Raw genomic sequence first — 18,352 nt, 5'->3', positions numbered from 1 at the left:
AGTCCTGCACAAAACAGTTGCAGCCCACAGAGGAATTCCTTTCACTTCCAAAAATTCAGAAAAGAAACCTCAATAGTTAACAAACACAGGACAAACAGTTCTCAAACATGATAGCAAATACAGTGTCTACCCAACCTGAAGTCCAGAAAGAGCTCTTCAGTTTCACAAATAATTCTGCTATTAGCCCAGAACTGGAACTGGATTTTTCAGTTTCTCCCTTGCTCCATTGTTTCTAGTTATTCTGCAGCATGCTCAAGAACAGGTAGGCTTCTTGCAGCTCACTCAACAATGTCAAATCAAAAAGAACTCAATAGCTTCAAGATTTTAACCCTTCCTATACACCGATATTCCATATGGAAAAATCACATCTGAGGGTAAAGGAATACAAAATGTATATGGTAGGAGAGATACATTGGCAGGAATGCTTAAAGAAACCAGTAAATTATACAGACGGGAGTTTGCTAAATGACATAAAACCAGGTGATCTCCTCTCCACAACCACTGGAAATACCCATGGAAAAAGAAAAACTCCAGTAAGTTCCTGTTCATGATTTCCTCCATTCAGTGTGGAAAGCAATGCTACCCACTTCCCACCTCATGAGGCAGCAGGCGATCTACCTCAATGAAATCTTCAAACAGAACCTATAGGACATAAGAGCCACCCCTGTCCCCACGGGTTATATTTGTGAGTAGGTCTGGAACCCCTTCAATCTTTCCGAGGCTTTGCTGTGTTACCACAGCTTTTCCTGAGCATGGCTTGCCTGCTGATGCCTTTCATAAAAGCTTTCAAAGCCTTGGAGCCGAGTTGCCAGAGAACTATTAATCCATGCCAGGCTGCAAAATAAATACCAGCTGCAAAGCCTACAAAGATTCTGTTAACAATGCATAACTACGTTGAGAGGCAGTTGTCTGATGAGTTGGTGGAAAACGAACACTTTCCACTGTTTGGATCTACTGAGTTCACATTGCTGACCTCTGTATCTGCCCTCCCCAGCACCTGAGCCAGGACTACGAAGCTCATTTTTACCAAAGCCCACTTAGCAAAAAAAAAAATCAATGTTCTTTTTCTAGCTATGCACAGCACACTGCCCTCACAGCTAAGAATTGTAAGGGTGCTCTTAAGCTGGTCTCCAAGAGACAGGCGAAGAGTAAGAAATACTGAGACCTTGAACAGGAATGCAGCAGGCATTATTTTTCTGGGATCTGTCCAGATTCAGACCCAAGTCCATCATTTGAGTAAGCCTGTTCTAAGCTTTCTTCTCTGCTTTTCTTCTGGTTGCATGGCTCACTCATGAGTCTCTAGTACAACCATTCAGTTACTTTCATGGAGCTGACAGCAGGATGAGGCACTGTCTCAACTTCTGCAGCTCCTGCCCTGGTTTTGTATAAATTGTGGTCCTGTAGGAATTCACCATAGATTCCTAGAACGTGGATGCAGTAACCTCAGTAAGAAAAACCTGACCCCTTTGGTTCATCACAGACATAGGAAATCTTACTCTGAGAATCTTCCTCCATGGGTGAAGCCTCTTTTTACTACTCAGAAAAATGTGATTTTGGCCTGCTAATGCAATGATATCAAACTCTGTCTTTGACGTGACACTTCAAAGACTTTTGCTCTGCACACAACTCTCAGCAATTCAATACTGTAAAGAAACAGATAAATCCAAGAAAACGTGGTAGCTAAAAAGGTCTGAAGCAATCTGGTAAGCCCCAGAAAACGCACTGAAAGGTCCTCTGCTTCATATGACCAAGATTTTAATCAGGAACAGAGAAGTTAAGAGCCATGTGCACAGACTTCAGATGCTGCTTAAGGGTCATCTGTAGACAGCCAACCTGAGACGGTGTAAAGCAGAGCTCCACTAAATGTATTAGCTATAGACTACTAGCATAAAGGGCTTTAAAATACCTTTTAGGAGTGAAGTTGACCACCATGAAGCTGCAAAAAGTTAGGAAGTTCTTTCTACTGGCTTTGATTTGAATCGCCTCCCACACTGGCTCAATTAAAATGGTACTTGAGACTTTCACAGGTCTCCTGATGATGCTCCAGCCTTCATAACCTCCTCCTCCTCACTCCACAATTTCTCACATCTTTCAGTGTGACCCTAGTCATTCAAAATAGCAGTATCATGAGGGTTAATATACACATATACATTTATTTAAACATATTATAAAATACACTCTTTGTAGTGGAAAATACAGAAAGAAAAATAATGGAAAAGTTCCATTAGCTCACAGCTTTATTACTACACTTGTTTTTCAGGAAAAAGAAATCCAGGAGGCATGTAACTGAACCAAAGAGACCTTTACTTTTTATAGTTCTCTGCCATGGGAAGCTGACCGTAGGTCAACAGGACTACAGCTATTTTAAGTTTCAAATTTCTCAAGAGAAACCACTAGGGCTATCAATAGGGTTTTATTGCTTTGGTGGAACAGGTTCTATGGCTTGTGTTTTACACTGACCATGTCGGGGAGAAAAACCCTCCAAGTATTTTGAGTTGAGAAAGCACATTGTCTTTAACAACTGTTCTGAGCTACTTAATGCTGATGAAGAGCTTCCTTTTGTCACCACATTGTATATTTTTCTAATTAATAAGACTAAAAAAAAAAAGAATCACCATTTTTAAAAGTTCTGTATACAACCATTTCTTCAAGCTCATAAGCACACAGGTTTCCTGTACTATTTTGACATAGTGCCTTTCCCGGCCAGAGAACAACTTCATACTTGGCCATTGGAAGTTTCCTGCCTGCAGACGGAGACAAAATGAAAATGGTGGAGAAAAAAAATATTGCTCATCAAATAACAGCCCTTTTAGAAAGACGTGAGAGGGAGAAAACTTATGGTGTTTTTTGGTCATTTGAAATTTGCACAGGCAAACTTGAAAGCTTTGGAAGATGTTTTGGCCTTTCACCATGATTGTTTCTCAGGAGCTTCTCCTGTTTAATACTTAATGCTGTGTGGGAAATGTGTCTAAACCTTACATTGTGGCATGACTCATAAAATTCACAGGAAAAAATAGCAGAATGCCAGCAGAAATGCTCACTTGTAACTGGTGTAGCTGGTTACCTAATGAGTGCTACAGCCAGCTTCTGAGAAACTGAACCATTTTATTTCACATAATTACTTTAGCTTGTGCAAGCTACTGAAATGGTGCTTCTGCTGGAAACATCACAACTGTACCCACAAACATTTATTGTATCAGGGAAGCCTCCTCCACCCTTCCTGAACAGCGCAGACTATGCAGCCCTGGAGCCAGTGGGAACACAGGAGGTTGCTGGGACAGGGACAACACTGAAGGACAAAACAGAGCAGGACATCCATGGCCGATGGAAAATGCTCATGATGTTGAAGCAGCAGCATGACTCACTTTGGATTCAATCCCTTCTCAAGAGAGAGGAAAGCAGAGTTTCTGACAGGCATGGTGTTCTTGATCTCTCTCTTCTGTCCTCATCCCTGCCCTTGTACTTCCTTCCACTCATTTCCTGCTGCTGCAGCACCCTACCCTTCTGGATTTGTCCAGGTTGTGGCCCCACTTGATGACAACTGCATCAGCACTTCTCCAAATGGGGCAGTGGAAAAGGCGGCAGCAAGCTTCTCAGGAAATCACTTGTTTTAATGTTCATGGTTGAAAGACCAGTATGGAACACCAAGCTGATTGTCATGAGCATCAGCTCTTTGGTTGTTCAATGAGTGGATTCTTCCACTGCAGTAGTCTCCTTGCCTTTCCTTTTATCACCTTCATCAATACAAACCTCTCCTTTCCACTGAGAACTTTATTGACCTAGTGAAATGAGATCATTGTTGCCCTCGAGCTTTAGATGTATTTGATAGCAAACTCTAAAGTGAAATCTAGCAACTGCAATCAGGGTTGGATGACCACGTTCAGATGGCATAAAGGAGGTTTCACCTGTAGTCCGGAACAGAACTTTTGAAGCTTCAGTCTCCTTTTCCTGACTGGGCCCTTAAGTTCTGAAAGGTCACAAATAGGGCTGTTTCTATAAACACAGGGTTAAGCAACGTGAATAGTGCCATGAACAGCAGGCAGCTGTGCAAGCTAGGTCTTTCAAGTTTGCCTTACCTACTCTTATTTTACTATTATACGCCTAGAAAATACTTCATTTTTCCTGTACCTCCTATTTCTCCTATTATTCCCTGTGTGGAGAAATGTGAGGTAAGTAAATTGTATAATCTGAGAATAAGCATTGCTCAAAAGCTACTTCTGAATTCACTGTTCTCTGTAATTTAACGTAATTAAACAAAGTAAAAACTTGAATTATGCCTTTTACCTTCTCCCCCATTGACAGTACACTTCTACAAAGTGTGTATACTTGACTTCATCTATAAATACTTCTTAGAAAAGGTCTAAGGTATGTGGATGAACCTTTTTTCAAGTATGACAGATAAAGGAGAACTAAAGCCACTAATGTGAAGTTTGTGACACTTCGCATTTTTTTGAGATTACTGACTGCAGGTGTTAAAACGTTACCTCAGAGATGACAATTCAGTAGGCTGCCTTTAAAAAAACACACTCTTTTATAGAGCTAACCATTCCAGGGGACAGCACCTTCCTTCAGCCCTTCCGCTAGCACCTGTTTCCTTGTACTTCACCAACAGAGTTTAATACCCAGCCAGCAATAGGTTCTCCTTGGCACTTTCATTTTTATAATAACATCTAAACCGATATTGCACAGAAGAAGAAGGGAGACAAGTGGCCCAACTGCTCTGCACAGGAGCATGCCGCCAGTGTGCAGAAATCACTCCCTCTAGTGGCTTTACACCTCCCAGGCGCGGCGGGGATAAACCGCTGAGGGGGACAAGCCACTGCCGAACAGCAGCAGCACAGCAACCTCAGTAACGGAGAACATGAGCAACCGCCACAACGGCCACCAACCGTCAGCCCCACGCAAAGATGGCGGACGGGAGGTGTCAGACTCCTAACAGCGCATGCGCCTGCACAGCCCGAACACCCAATCATCGATCGCGGCCGCGCAAGCCACAGCGTGGCACTCCGAGTCACCGATCGCGCGCGCGGCCGGCGGCGCACGGAGAAAACGCCTCAGGCCCCGGGAAGGGCGGGGCCGAGCGGGGGCGGGGCCGCGCCAACCAAAACAACGACACGCCCCGGCAGCCCTTGCGCCCGCTGCCCGCCGCCACCACCGCCATCGCGGCCGCCCGGCGGGGCCCGCTCTCGGGGGGGGGCGAGGCGGGCGCTGAGGCCGGCCGTCGCCGTCGCCGCCATGAAGCTCCGCGTGCGGCTGCAGAAGCGAACGGCCCCGCTGGAGGTGCCGGGGGCGGAGCCAACGCTGGGGGAGCTGCGCGCGCAGCTGCGCCAGGCCCTGCTGCCCGCCTGGGGGTACAGGTAGCGTGCGGAGCGAACCATCGCGGGAGGGGAGTGTTGGCGGTGGGCGGCCGCGCACACGCAGGGCTTGGGCCGGCCGGGCCGTACCACGCGGCGCGGGGGGAGGGGCGGCCCGGCCCGGCCTATCTACCCCTCAGCTGCCCCGCGGCGGCGCTGCTGCCCCCTACGGGGCGGGCGGTGGCGAGGCTGCTGCCGGCGGGAGAAGGAAGGGGCGGTGGTTGCCGGCGGTCGTGCGGAGCCGTCCGGGCCGGGGCCAAGTGCGAGAGCGCGAAGGCCGGGCGCTGAGAAGAGGGGCAGAGCGGCTGTGGGGGGGGAGGGCGCCCCGAGCTGCGCCGCCAGTTCCGGGTCGAGGCCTGCGGTGGCTGGTAGGCCCGTGCGCGGCATCCCGTGGCGGGGCAGGAGGGCTCCGGTGGCGCCTCACACGGGGGGCCGAAGGTTGCGGGCCTGGAGGCGTTACCCGGCTCGGGGGGGCTGGCTTCTTGGAGAATATCTGGGTTTAAACTTCGTAAGCCACGGGTGTCAAACTCATTTTCAGCGGGGGCCGCATCAGCCTCGCGGTTGCCTTCAAAGGGCCGAATGTAATTTTAGGACTGTATAAATGTAACTATTCCTACACTTATACTGAAACGGAGAAATAAGAACAGCAGAGTCAATTATACTTTTAAGCGTCATTCTTTATTTTATCAGCGCTGGGGAACAATGGGGATCACCCTCCATAAGTGCTCCAATGACTGGGTGCTCTTGCGTTGCTTATATTCACATAATTATTACATATGCATTTCAATTTTTGAAAATTTTGACATCTATACTAAGAAATAATTGATGATGTTAATTATAATTGTCTAGTTTCTTACTTACAGTACATCTATTAATTATTAGTTAAATATAAACTAAGCACTCCGCTCCTAAACGGTGTACCACTTAATCTTCTGTCTCCCTCTTGTCATGCAGAAGGATCTAAAACTTGAAAAATATCCCCTTGTTTTGCAGGTGGTCAGACAGCATTTATCTCATGTCAATTGCTTAATCATGGCTACATCTTTTATAACTTAATCACAGTATACATTAATTTGGCAGCTTCTGTTCAATACAGTCCTAAAATTACATTCGGCCCTTTGAAAGCAACGGCACGGCTGATGTGGCCCTCGGTGACAATGAGTTTGACACCCCTGGCATAAACGTTTTGTCTAAGAAGAGCTCATTGCAGCCTTTATAGGTGATTAAAGTCTGCAAATTCAACTTAAGAAATATCTGCACAAGGGGCTCATTTTCTGATGGTGGCTGAAGGGTTTGTATTCACAAACCTTTAATTAGGTACGATGTGCTGATGTTTCACTGGCGGTACATAACATTTGATAGCACCGCACTGTGCTGCATGGCAGTGTGAGCTGGCGAAATCTGAAGTTACAGCTTGTCTTGCCACAGTGGGCGTGTTTTTTAGCTGATTCTGCATAGCTGCTTCCTGCTAACCAGTTGCGTTTCTGTTTGGTGGGGTTTTTTAATAAGTTCTTGCCCTGAAGCATCTTATTACCCTCATTTGCAACTAGCATGCTGTAGGGCAGCTGCTGACCTTTCAAAATGAGTGTTCAGCTTAGTCAGAGAGCAAGATGCTTGAGTCTGCAACAGTGTCTTGTTTTTAAATAATCTCAGCCAGTAGTTTCTTTAAAGCTAGGTGAGATATCTTCTAATTTGGTGGGCGCTTGTTTGCTTTCCTTCATAAGTGTTTAATGAGCAATTAGTGTAAATGAAGTTATACCTGCCAAGCAGCTACAGATACTTAAAATGTACTCAGAGAGAAACATAGGGGAAATAATTTCATACCATATTTTTCCCCACTCTACCTTTAATGTATAGCTATTTATTAAAGGATTAAAGTCAAGAGAATAATGTTACTGTAGAATGCATTTCTAATGGTACTTCTGTATCCAGTTACCCAGGCACAGCCAACCATGTTTCTTTTTTTTTTTTTCTTCTTATTTTGCAGTTCTGATATCAAGTTTTCTATAACATTGAATAGAAAAGATGCTCTCACAGAAGATCAGAAGACCTTAGCTTCATATGGGATTGTTTCTGGTGATTTGATATGCTTATTACTAGAAGAAGCAGATGGACAACCCATCCTACCTCCTCCTCCTTCTCTCCCACTTGAGAATGGTCATGAGCCGCCCACCTTGATCCCCAACAAAAGTCAGGCCAGCAGTTCAAAAGAAGAAGGGCAGAACGAGCAATCTGACAACCAGAAAGCTCAGGTGGAAGTTCAGAAGAGTGATGAGAGGGTAAGTACGTGAGAATTGGCCTGTACAACACAAGACACAAAATAAGGTATCTTGTGTTAATTGCTGTATATAGCAGAGAATCTTTTTCAGAATATTTAGCTCCTTATACTTGTCTGGTATATAGCCAGTTATTTGGATGGAAATTTGTCTCTATTCATTGTATATTAACTGTGGCACAGAAGCTAATTCAGAGACCCTGAGATGTTTCCAGGTCTGACATTTTTACAGGATGTAATGTTTTTGCTGGAACATGCACTTCCCATAAGGAAGTTAGGAGTATGTTTCTTACCTGCCTCGGTGCTGTCCTCTGAAGGAAACTGACTCTGGGTGCTGAACAAATGCAACAGGCGCTGCCTGTTGGAAACACCACCCGCATCATGAGAGCACGATTCCTTTCTAATGGGTTGTAACAGTTCCCTGGGTTCAGACGGCCTTCCATGGAGTGAGACCTGTGTGGCTTGAGCACGAAGGTTGTGTTGCTGAGGTAGCTGCTGCCTTGTGCTTTTTAGGTGTACATCTGTATGACTCTATATGCTTCATGCAGTTAATAGGCACAATTTTTGTATTACTCAGTGGTTTGCTTCCCGTGCGACAGGACATAGAATAGTTAAGCAGATAACAGCTTCCACCAGCTGTCAGGTCCTGTGGTGAATCATCTTCCTAGAGGAGATTCTCCAGGTATGGCTTAGTGCCACGGTCTATCTCCTTATACAATCCTGTATAGTTTACACAGGAGCTTGCGAAGCTGAGAGGAAATAGTCTTCCAACTTTCGTTCCAAGCAAGTAGTTTTTTTGTTCTGGATCAAATTTAAAATACAAGATGTCCTTTAATACAACCTTTATACGAGGTCTTTTAAAATATTGTTTTAACACATGAAAACTAAGATTTAGGGTAAAAAGAATTGTAAGTCATGAAAGAAAATGTAGCTGGACCATTGTCAGGATTCTTGTCAGGACCAATGGTCCTTACATGGTGCTGTGGGCATGCAAGCTCCCTATGTGTGTCAGTCAGACCACAGTAATCTGTGCAGAAGTATGTGTTCCATATTTATTTAATATTCAAAGGCAAGATGAAAGATTCTCTTATCTTCCTCCAGAATTGTGGTGGAAGATGGCAGGAAAATTTCTAAGCAGCTAAGAGTCACTGTAGAAGAGTTCTAAAAGGCTGAAAATCTTTAAGTGTAGCTATGTCCATTGCTGTTAATAAGAGGGGGAAGTTCCATGGGTGGACAGCTGTGCCAGTCTCATACAAGCTTAAGGATGTCTTGTGCCATTAGGGATGGATGTGAGGGAGAAGTAGCTACAGCTCTAAAGTCTTTTTGTCTCCTTCCTGACCCTTCCTGTTGTAGGTAAATCTTCTTACAGTTTTCATGCAGTACCATTTTTTTTTTTTATGTGTCTGTGGGTAGTTTTATCACTTAACGTAATAACATGGTGTGATTTTTGATAGAAAAAAGGAAGCCCCAATAAAACCACAGTGCTCCTCAAGTGGCAGCAGATATACTCCATTTATTTTTTTTTTTTTTTTTTCCCCCAGCTATTGAGGCCTATCGTATTTCTAAGCAGTCCAAGTTATCATTTTGGTTACTTGTCATGCACATTGGCTGTATTTAAATAAATGGTGGTACTACAGTGACTAAATTACTCTTGCGTATGTCACAAAAATTCTGATGAAAATCTAATATTATCACTTTGTCTTCAAGTAGTTTATGCAATCAGACCCTTTTACGAAGGGTTTGCATTATAAATATCAAAAAATACTGAAGGTATGTGTATAATCCCAGTCTCCAGCTGGGATACTAGAAAATGGAGATGTATTCAATCTGTAAAACTTGCATGAGTAGACTTGGTGCCTGTGCGGACTGGAATAAACAGACAAATAATATTGATGTATATAGAGGTGTACTTTTCTGAATGAAGATATGTTTTACTTTCCCTTGAAGGCAGGATCCAGCCTAGAATTCCCTTCTGGATTAGTCCCAGAAGATGTTGACCTGGAAGAAGGTACAGGTTCCTATCCCTCTGAGCCCATGCTGTGCAGTGAAGCTGCTGATGGTGAAATACCACATTCCTTAGAGATGCTCTACCTTTCTGCTGAGTGTACCAGTGCCACCGATGCCTTGATTGTTCTAGTACATCTTCTCATGATGGAGACAGGCTACGTACCTCAGGTAGGTGTACAACCAATCAGGAAATTTCTTAGTATGTGAAAGCTGTGGAATATCATGGGAATGTGTGATACGTGATGCATCTAAACATCCTCTTCTGGCTTTGTATATGTCAGTCAGCAGCAGGGGCTGCTGAAGTGTCAGCTTCTCTAATTTGCCTGACCAGTGAGCTTCAAGGCTAAAGACTAGAGCAGCTTTTTGGGGTGAGAGAAAAGGCCTGTCTCTGTGTTTCAGTCCGCAGCCTGACTGGGACCCAACTGATAACCTCGTATTTCTGCTTTATACTGTTTAGCTTTTGTGGATGTGCTTAGGTTGTAGTGCTTCTTTGAAGTGCTGCCTTAAGGATCAGTATCATCTCAGTGGTATCCTGTTCAGGTGGTGGTTAACAAGGCTAGGTCTGACAAAGTGTTGTCTTCAATTCTGTATTAACTTCAGCTGAGTTCAGTTAGGCTTTGGTTCCGCTAACCTACAGAGGTATCTAACTCATAGTCAAGCACCTACGTCAGTACCTCTGTACAAGGTATGAATTCACCTCTTCCCATTAGATTTTCAGATTTGCATTGTATGTTCACCAATATGTGGCTAAAATGCAACAAAAAAAAGATTTATTCTCAGGGAAGATATTTAAATTCTCATCTTTTCTCTCATGGTGAGGCTAACTAAGCACATGTAGGGAGTCAGTGTAGGTGTCCAGTTGACCAGTACCAGTTTACTAAATCTGCTAAATTATTTGTATTCCTATACTATCTGAAGAATACATTTGCCACGGGGAAGAAAGTTTATTTATGATAAATCGGTAGGCTTGTAAGTCAGGAAGATCATTGCTGAGCAGACTTAAGAAGAAAGAGTCTATTTGTGTTTGTGACTTTGTTGTGCCCCCCTCTGGGATTCTATCTGAGCCTTTTCATGCTGAAGCAAAAAACTGTTAGTTCACTCAGATTTTTGAATGGATTTAAGGTATGATTCTTCAAGCCCTGTCAGACCTCATAAGTTCACAGAAATGGTGCAATAACTTGCTTTTCATGCAGTAAATTAATATACATGCAGGAGTTGTGAGAATGCTGGAATAAATGGCGGAATGAAGTACGTCTCAAAGAAATAGGTGTGTATCTGCTCACTGAACAGCCCTCGCTATCAGAAACTGGGACAGGACAAAAAAATTACTAAACTTCTCCTTAGATTTGCTGTTAGTGTTGGGGACAATAGTACATAATGATGCAGTTATAGCCTGTGTCATAATCCGCACTGGGACTAAAGTAAACTAATTTGAATTGCAAGCAGCATTCTGGCAGTTCCTAACTTTTAATTCTCTGCTTCGCCCCTTAGTCTTGGTACATTGCTAAAGTATGGCAGTGTTGTCTCTGTGTATTTTTAGGGGACAGAAGCCAAGGCAGTGTCTATGCCAGAGAAATGGAGAGGGAATGGTGTTTATAAGCTCCAGTATACGCATCCCCTTTGTGAAGAAGGTTCTGCTGGTTTGACCTGTGTGCCTTTGGGGGATCTTGTTGCTATTAATGGTAAGTTAGTCAAGTTTTTATCCTGGATGCACGTTGCTAAATATCACCATTGTTTAGCAAGAGAAACCTTAAATGTGCTTTTGTGCACTGTTTAGAACTGCACCTTGATTATCCAGGTTGCTGAGGTGCGAGAGATGCTGAATGTTCTTGGCATCTGCTGTCCCCCTGTTAACTGTTTCTCTCCCTCTAATCATAATAGCCCAGTCCTTAGGAGATTCAGCTGGCCTTTTCATTGAAATGTTATACAAATCTGTTTCTTGCCTCGTTTCATAGGAACTTTGGTACACAGTCAAACATTAAAAGAGGTAGATTTACTCCAGCTACAATATTTTGTCTCATGTTTTTTGCAAGACTTATAAATGACTTCCAGACTATGTATTCTTTACCTTTAATGTAGAGTCTTTCCTGTAGCACACTAACAGTTTAACTGTGGTCTCAAAATTGTATTTAGTTTAAGCTATTCATTTCAGAAAATTTAGGGAAGTCTAGTTTTTTTCAAACAACTCCATATCACTTGGTAGTTTTTGGGAATTTTTTGTCTTTTTTTTTGGGGGGGGGGAGGTGTTGCTTTTTTTTTTCATGTTTTATTTACCATTTGAGAAATTTTACATTTTTGCAGAAACAGTATTAAATTGGGACTTGATTCTAATTTCAAGATAACTTTGATTAAAGTTTTTATATTTATTTGTAAAACTTGTAACCAATTATGCCAATTTGTGTAAGCACGTATGTTTTCTCAGAACATGTACATGGTTTGATCAAATGTTTTAGCCTAGTTGGTTGAAGATTAGATTTAGGACAGTATTATAACTACTTTGCATACGGTGTTTTACAGTAAGCTTCTTGAGTCTTTCTCTAGTAAAGATTTAGTTAACAACTGGGTTATAATAATGGTTTGCTGTGTATGTCTTTTAGCTGTGTTACATCTCTTCCCACATGATAGAATAGTTGAAGGCAATGCTTGGTTTCTGTCACCAAGTTCTTTGTTTATTCCTTGCTATTTTAACTTCTGTTTTATTTTTCTGAATTTTTTATTTGTCTAGCTGCTTGCTATAGTTGGGTATTTTCCTTGAGGGAATCTGGTAAGGGAAGAAAGTAAAACACCTCTGAAGGATAAGGCAGTAGTGAAGTGATCTTTGTCATCTCTTAATGTATTTTAAATTTTGGAACATCTTTTTTTTTTTTTTTCTTTCCTCTTATATTTGCAGCAACATTAAAAATCAACAAAGAGATTAAAGGTGTTAAGAGAATACAGCTATTGCCAGCATCATTCGTTTGCTTTCAGGAGCCAGGTATGATTGTGCTATGATATTCATAGTAGTAAACTGAAAAAGAGAGAAGTCACACAGTAAGGATATACTTCAGTAGAGGACCAAATAGGTAAAGAATAGCAAAAAAGAATAAAAATATGTTTACCATTTAGGTGAGTCATAGCTTTGTGATAAAAGGAATTCAGAGTTGTAGCCATTTACTCACACTTTGCTGTTGAAAAAATTGGAATTTATTGGGTTAACTGCGTAAGGAAAGAACCTTGCAAAGCCCGAGTCATTCTTTGGCCCATATGCTCTTATTTATGAGGTCCTAAGCGTATGTGTGAATCTCTGGGGCAGTGATGCTGGTTTATACCCGCCTCTCTGCCTGGCTGTTCAGGACTTCAGAGGCTGATGGTACCTACACTCTTGTTGTGGCACTGTGATTGTTATAATCGTTTTGTCAGAAAGCATGTGCTGACCACACAGCTCTCTCCAGAATTACAAAATTAGAGGGGAGACTAAGGCTGGGGAAGAGAGAGGGGCAGATAGATGTACAAGTCTGCTGAAAGGCTTTAGAAGAAAAACTGAGCACCGAAATGTGTCTGATAGAATGGTAGAGTCTTCTGGCTCCTGTTTCTTTAGACAACAGCATGGAAAAATGTTCCTCTCGTAAATGCTTGCAATATTATTTTTTTAACACAGGTGCATGTTACGCACGAGCTTTGAAATCTGACAGATTGAGAGTCACTTTGTTTCTGAAGGACTCAAGTATTTCTCTTAACGGTGCTTTTTGAGGCCAAATGAAAGCCTAACCTGACCATGGAGCTGATCTGTAGTTTGTCAATGAATTACTTATTGCGTGATCATTACACTCTAGCTGCAGAGCTGCTCCCATTAAGATTACAAGCAGATTACACTTCTGCTTATAAGAAAACCATAATTCTTTGGCTTTTGTATAATTTTTGCATTATAACCTCCTGAAGTTAATTTTTTTTTACCTCTGTTATTTGATAGAAAAGGTTGCAAGTGTTTACAAAGACCTTCAGAAATTATCACGTCTCTTTAAAGACCAGCTGGTTTACTCTCTTCTGGCTGCTGCCCGACAAGGTGAGAGGAAATATGTACAATTAGAGATGTACTTCACTTTTGAGGATGGAAGGAAAGGGGTCTATCTAAAGCCTTGAAGGAAAAGTGTTAGAAACAGCTGTTTATTGATGGGTATATAAAGAGTAAGCATAAAGTAATTTATACTTTCTAAAGACATTATATTAATCTTTGTATCTCAGAAAAATTTTAATATAATGATAATTTCCTGTTTTTAAATTTTGATTGCTCTCACGTTACTTAAGAGACTGAAGTGGAGCGGCTGTTTTCCACACTTGGTGATAAGAAAATCATACCACAATAATTTTGTGGCGGTAGTTCTGTGGTTTTGATCCATTTCTTTGTCAATGCAAAAAAAAAATTACTTAGCATCATATTTGGAAGTCTAACCCCAGGAATGATCTCAGTAACCAGTCATTGAGGGCTTGGAAAGGATGGTAGGAAGTAACCCAAGCTGGTGTTTGTGGAGCAGGAGGAAGCCAGGCTTTCTCTGCATAGCTATTGCCATAAAAGGTCTCAGCTGTGAATTCTGAAGACTATTCAATGGAATTCCCTCTAGACTGCAGTGCTGGAAGTTTTTATGTGAAGCATGTGCTCTGCTTTTGATGTGTGTTTTGTGGGCTCATGAAATTGGGCAGGTCTTTCTTTCTTTACCTGTTCCTTTGTTCTGTAGCCTATAAACCTAGTTACATGTTCCTTAATGTTTCTTAGGTTTACAGTGGCCAATAGCGGTCAGTATAAAGTGTCGTTTGCCCTATTTTGTGCAGTCCCTAAATGTACTTAGAGTTGCAAGAGATGTGTTTTATGAGAAGTCAACGTCACAGTACTTTCCGAGAAAAGTGATGTAACTTGGGCATCAGAGGGAAATGATTTAAGGGAAAGATTATAATGTCTTTCCTTTCTTTTCAGATCTTTAGAGATAAACTCTGCGCCACTTAGGTAATGTTTCTATTAATATTTTCTTGACTTTGTAGCTCTGAACTTGCCAGATGTGTTTGGATTAGTGGTCCTTCCCCTTGAGCTCAAGCTTCGGATTTTCAGACTTCTGGATGTCCGTTCACTCATCTCTCTTTCTGCTGTTTGCCGTGATCTGTACACAGCTTCAAATGACCAGCTTCTATGGAGGTTTATGTATCTGCGAGATTTCCGAGGTAATGTTACAACACATGTTTTTTTAATTGTATTCTCCTGTGGACAGAGAGATTAGGTCTGACAAACTTTGATAGGAGGCTCCTCAGGCAGTCACTTCTGATTTTTAAACACTGTTAGTAAATGCGGTCATTTGTGATGCTAACCAGTACGGCTGGTCAGGTGTAATTCAGGTGGATGCTCAGTTTTTTGCCTTTAAAACTGAGCACAATCTGCTGACCATTAACTGATGGACCATGTAGTTCTTCCCATTGTGTGGTGCAGATGTTCCTTCTTTCCATCTGTTTCCCTGGCTGCCTTGGTGTACCGGCTATTGCAAACATTAGGAAGTGGCGAGAAGAGAGATTTCTGCTGTAATTTCCCACAAGAGATTGAAGAAATAAGGTGGTCAAGGGAGGTGCTGTCAGAAGTCAGAGATGGGGACAGTTCCTGGGATTTCTCTACTTATTCAGTAACTTTTGGAGATGATGCTTTATGGAAAATGGGTGTGCAAGTATGTTACCTATTGAATGTTCCTGGAGCTTTATATTTATTGATATTATCTTTATGAAAAATATAAGGTGTTTCAAAAAGATGGACCCAATTTGAAATAACTGTATCTTTGAAATTGGATCCATCTCTTTGAAACACCCCGTATGTTAACCAAGAGTGGGTTTTCATCTCTTGATTCTTCTGCAAGTTCTGACAAAACTGTGGACACCTGTGGCATGAATGCTGCTTCAAAATAGATTGCTCTTCTTAAATTTTTGCTTCTCTTTGTAGATCCTATTATAAGGCCTTGTGACACAGACTGGAAAGAAGTAGGTGACTTTTTAAATATAATTCCTCTGAGATTAGTCTCCATGGGCTAATTTGAGAATAAGGCATAAACTTTAGGAGGCAGTAACTTTGAGTTAAATTTTAGTTTAAAAGTGGGGTGTTCTGCATACACATGTTGAGTTTGGTCAGAGTAGGAGGAAAACAGCATCGAAAAGTTACATGGTGCATGGCCAGATTGTGGGTTAGGGGTCTTCCAGAGATGCTGTGTTTGGTCTTTGGCAGGCAGGGGAGCTGCTGCTCTGGGTTTTCAGACTGGTGAGGAGCGGTTTTCTGAGATGTGCTGCAGAACTGAAGGCGGAACACAAAGCACTTACAGAGCTTTAAAATTCCTTTGTTTCTGTCTGCAGCTGTACAAGAAAAAGTTGAAACAGAAGAAGGACGCGCTGAGATGGAGGCACATGATGTTTTTGCCCCCCACACCTCATCCAATCCCCTTTCATCCCAACCCATTCTATCCTAATCCCTTTCCTCCCAACCCATTCCCATCAAACCCAATCTATCCCCCGATGATCATTGGTGGAGAATATGATGAGAGACCAACACTTCCATATGTCGGAGACCCGATTAACTCGCTCATTCCTGGTCCAGGAGAAGCACCAGGCCAGTTTCCTCCATTCAGAGCACCATTTGACCCAATTGGTTCCTTGCCTGGAGCAAACCCTACACTTCCAGGACGAGCTGGTCCCAATGACAGGTTTCCACCTAGACCCAGCCGGGGCCGCCCCATGGACATTCGCCGTGCGTTCATTTGATCGCTGTTCTTTCCATCAGTGAGCTTCCTAGTCCTTGAGCTTGCTTTCTAACTGCAGGAGATTGCAAATCCCAGGCACTAACATCTGCCTTCTCTTCAGATTGTGGTGAGAGCAGGTGTGCATGGTAATGTTTCAGCAGCAAAGGCTGGGTTTGTCTCATGCTCTGGTACCACCTGGCACTAAGGTCTGTTTCATGAAGAGCTACAATTTAGAACAGGTCGTTCTGTTCCACCCCGCCCCGCCTTAGTCATCTGTGAAGTGCTTCTCAAGAGACCAGGATACTGGCCAAATGTTTGCTGCATCAGATAAAGGGCACTTTAACTACAAACCCTATAGTTGTCTGTCTTATTTGAAGAGTTATTGAATAACCAGGAAAAATGATGTTTAAAATCTACCTGGCTAATAATCTTCATTACCAAAAAAATTTACGATGTTCCACATAAAACAGAATACTACCCCGTTATGGTAGATGTGAAGTTCATAGAAATTGTCAAAGATGACAGTTCATTTTTCATTTAATGTTTTAATAGGTAAAAAGCATTTTTTATATTGTTACTTAATACACAAAGAATACAGGGAAGGGATTTTCTTTACAATGGAAATATTAGAACACAAATCAATTTGTTTTACAAACAACTGAGTAAAGTCATGCTACAGTGCAACTCGGAAGTCTGAACAGAAGCAGAGCAATTTTACAAAGAACCAGCAGCAAAACTTTTGTCTTTCTCCTTGACTTTACAAAAAAAGGAGTTGTAGTACATGGCTGCATTTACTGTGTGTGAACTAAAATTGGTGCAAAAATAAATCTTCCTGCTTAACTTGCTTAAGGGATTAAATTGGTTGACCTGGTTACAGTGGAAATGGGATCACAGCAGGAGAAGCAGGATCAATTCTTGCTTTACTCCAGTAGAGTCCATCTAAATCCATTACTTAAGTATCAAAATATATCTTGTCAAGAGGAAATGTGTTGTAGCATGTTATGAGCACCTTTCAAGTGTTGTCTTATTAACTAATGAGCAACTAACAGGACCACTGTTGAAGTCTCCTGATGAGATCTGCAGGCTGATGATGGAGCTCAATTAAAGGAAGACTGGAATGACTAAACTTTGCTAGAACTTTTCATTTGTTACATATTTTTTAAGATGGATTGATCTCAGTGTTTCTGTAAATGTAAATGGTACCGATGACTGTTGTGACAGCTGATATTATTTTCCTAAATATTTTTTGAAATTCCAACAGTGGAAATGGAATGACTTTTCCTATTAAATACAAGCTGTTTGATCAGTAATACAAATGTGCTTTTTCGGGTGATATTTCAGTTATGCATCTTCTCGTTTTGTATAAAATCAGCTGACTTCAGTAGGGTCAGGAAGTTTTGCCATTAGCTCCGGTGGAAGTAAAATATAATACTTTATTTTGCTGTCAAAAGTTGTATTTCTTCTCCCCTTTTCTATTTCACTGCAACACATAGTGCAAATCCTGCCATGATTAAACACCTAAGAGTGTGTATTTATAGAGCCTGGGGATGGTGGTTTCCCTAAATACCCAGATTAGCCTGAATTTGTAACATTTGCTCACAGTGGTTGAGTTGCCTTGTTCCAACAGAGTTTTCACGTAAGCTAATAGCCAGGCCTCTTAGAGCTTAGTGGTTCCTTATATTCTGCTGACTATAAAAAGGAAAAGGGAAATCTACATTGTGTTGGTCTTGCACCATTTTGACCTTGCGATGAGTGCTTTGGAAATGCATACAGAATTTTCAGATAAGGTTATACAGCTTTAACTGATAAAAATTTGTAACTTGCTCTTTTCACTTTTTTCAAGCTCTTTCTGGGAACAGTGATCTCTGTGTGTGTGAGATATGTTGATGTTGTGGAGTTGGGCCCCCTCTGCCATGAACACAATGCCATAATACTTCAGCCAGGCTGATGCCGCAGGTTCTGTTCATCCTGAGTTTTGT

At 42.0% G+C, this 18,352-nt stretch overlaps 1 protein-coding gene across 2 annotated transcripts; it reads left to right on the top strand.

Annotated features, from left to right (window-relative positions):
- The first annotated feature begins 5,157 nt into the window (after positions 1-5,157).
- FBXO7 (F-box protein 7) lies at positions 5,158-17,809 on the top strand. Of its 2 annotated transcripts, XM_065626744.1 has the most exons (9): positions 5,158-5,357; positions 7,342-7,633; positions 9,577-9,804; positions 11,177-11,318; positions 12,527-12,610; positions 13,586-13,678; positions 14,650-14,826; positions 15,587-15,624; positions 15,991-17,809. In XM_065626744.1, the coding sequence occupies exons 1-9, from the start codon at positions 5,236-5,238 to the stop codon at positions 16,393-16,395; spliced, it is 1,581 nt and encodes a 526-aa protein (XP_065482816.1). In that variant the 5' UTR covers positions 5,158-5,235; the 3' UTR covers positions 16,396-17,809. The 2 variants fall into 2 exon arrangements, with proteins under 2 accessions (XP_065482816.1, XP_065482817.1); XM_065626745.1 differs by lacking the exon at positions 15,587-15,624 and having other exon boundaries at positions 15,991-16,202.
- Positions 17,810-18,352: the final 543 nt, after the last annotated feature.

Source organism: Caloenas nicobarica, chromosome 1 (assembly GCF_036013445.1).
Source record: "Caloenas nicobarica isolate bCalNic1 chromosome 1, bCalNic1.hap1, whole genome shotgun sequence".
NCBI classification, from domain to species: Eukaryota; Metazoa; Chordata; class Aves; order Columbiformes; family Columbidae; genus Caloenas; species Caloenas nicobarica.
Note: the sequence above shows the minus strand (reverse complement) of the source record. Positions and strands in the feature narration are given on the sequence as shown.

What these genes read in the sequence shown, in the direction of transcription:
- FBXO7 (XM_065626744.1), top strand. Translation starts at nt 5,236, where the DNA reads ATGAAGCTCCGCGTGCGGCTGCAGAAGCGAACGGCCCCGCTGGAGGTG. An exon ending in CTGCCCGCCTGGGGGTACAG is followed by an intron (nt 5,358 to 7,341) that starts GTAGCGTGCGGA and finishes CTTATTTTGCAG; the next exon opens with TTCTGATATCAAGTTTTCTA. An exon ending in TTCAGAAGAGTGATGAGAGG is followed by an intron (nt 7,634 to 9,576) that starts GTAAGTACGTGA and finishes TTTCCCTTGAAG; the next exon opens with GCAGGATCCAGCCTAGAATT.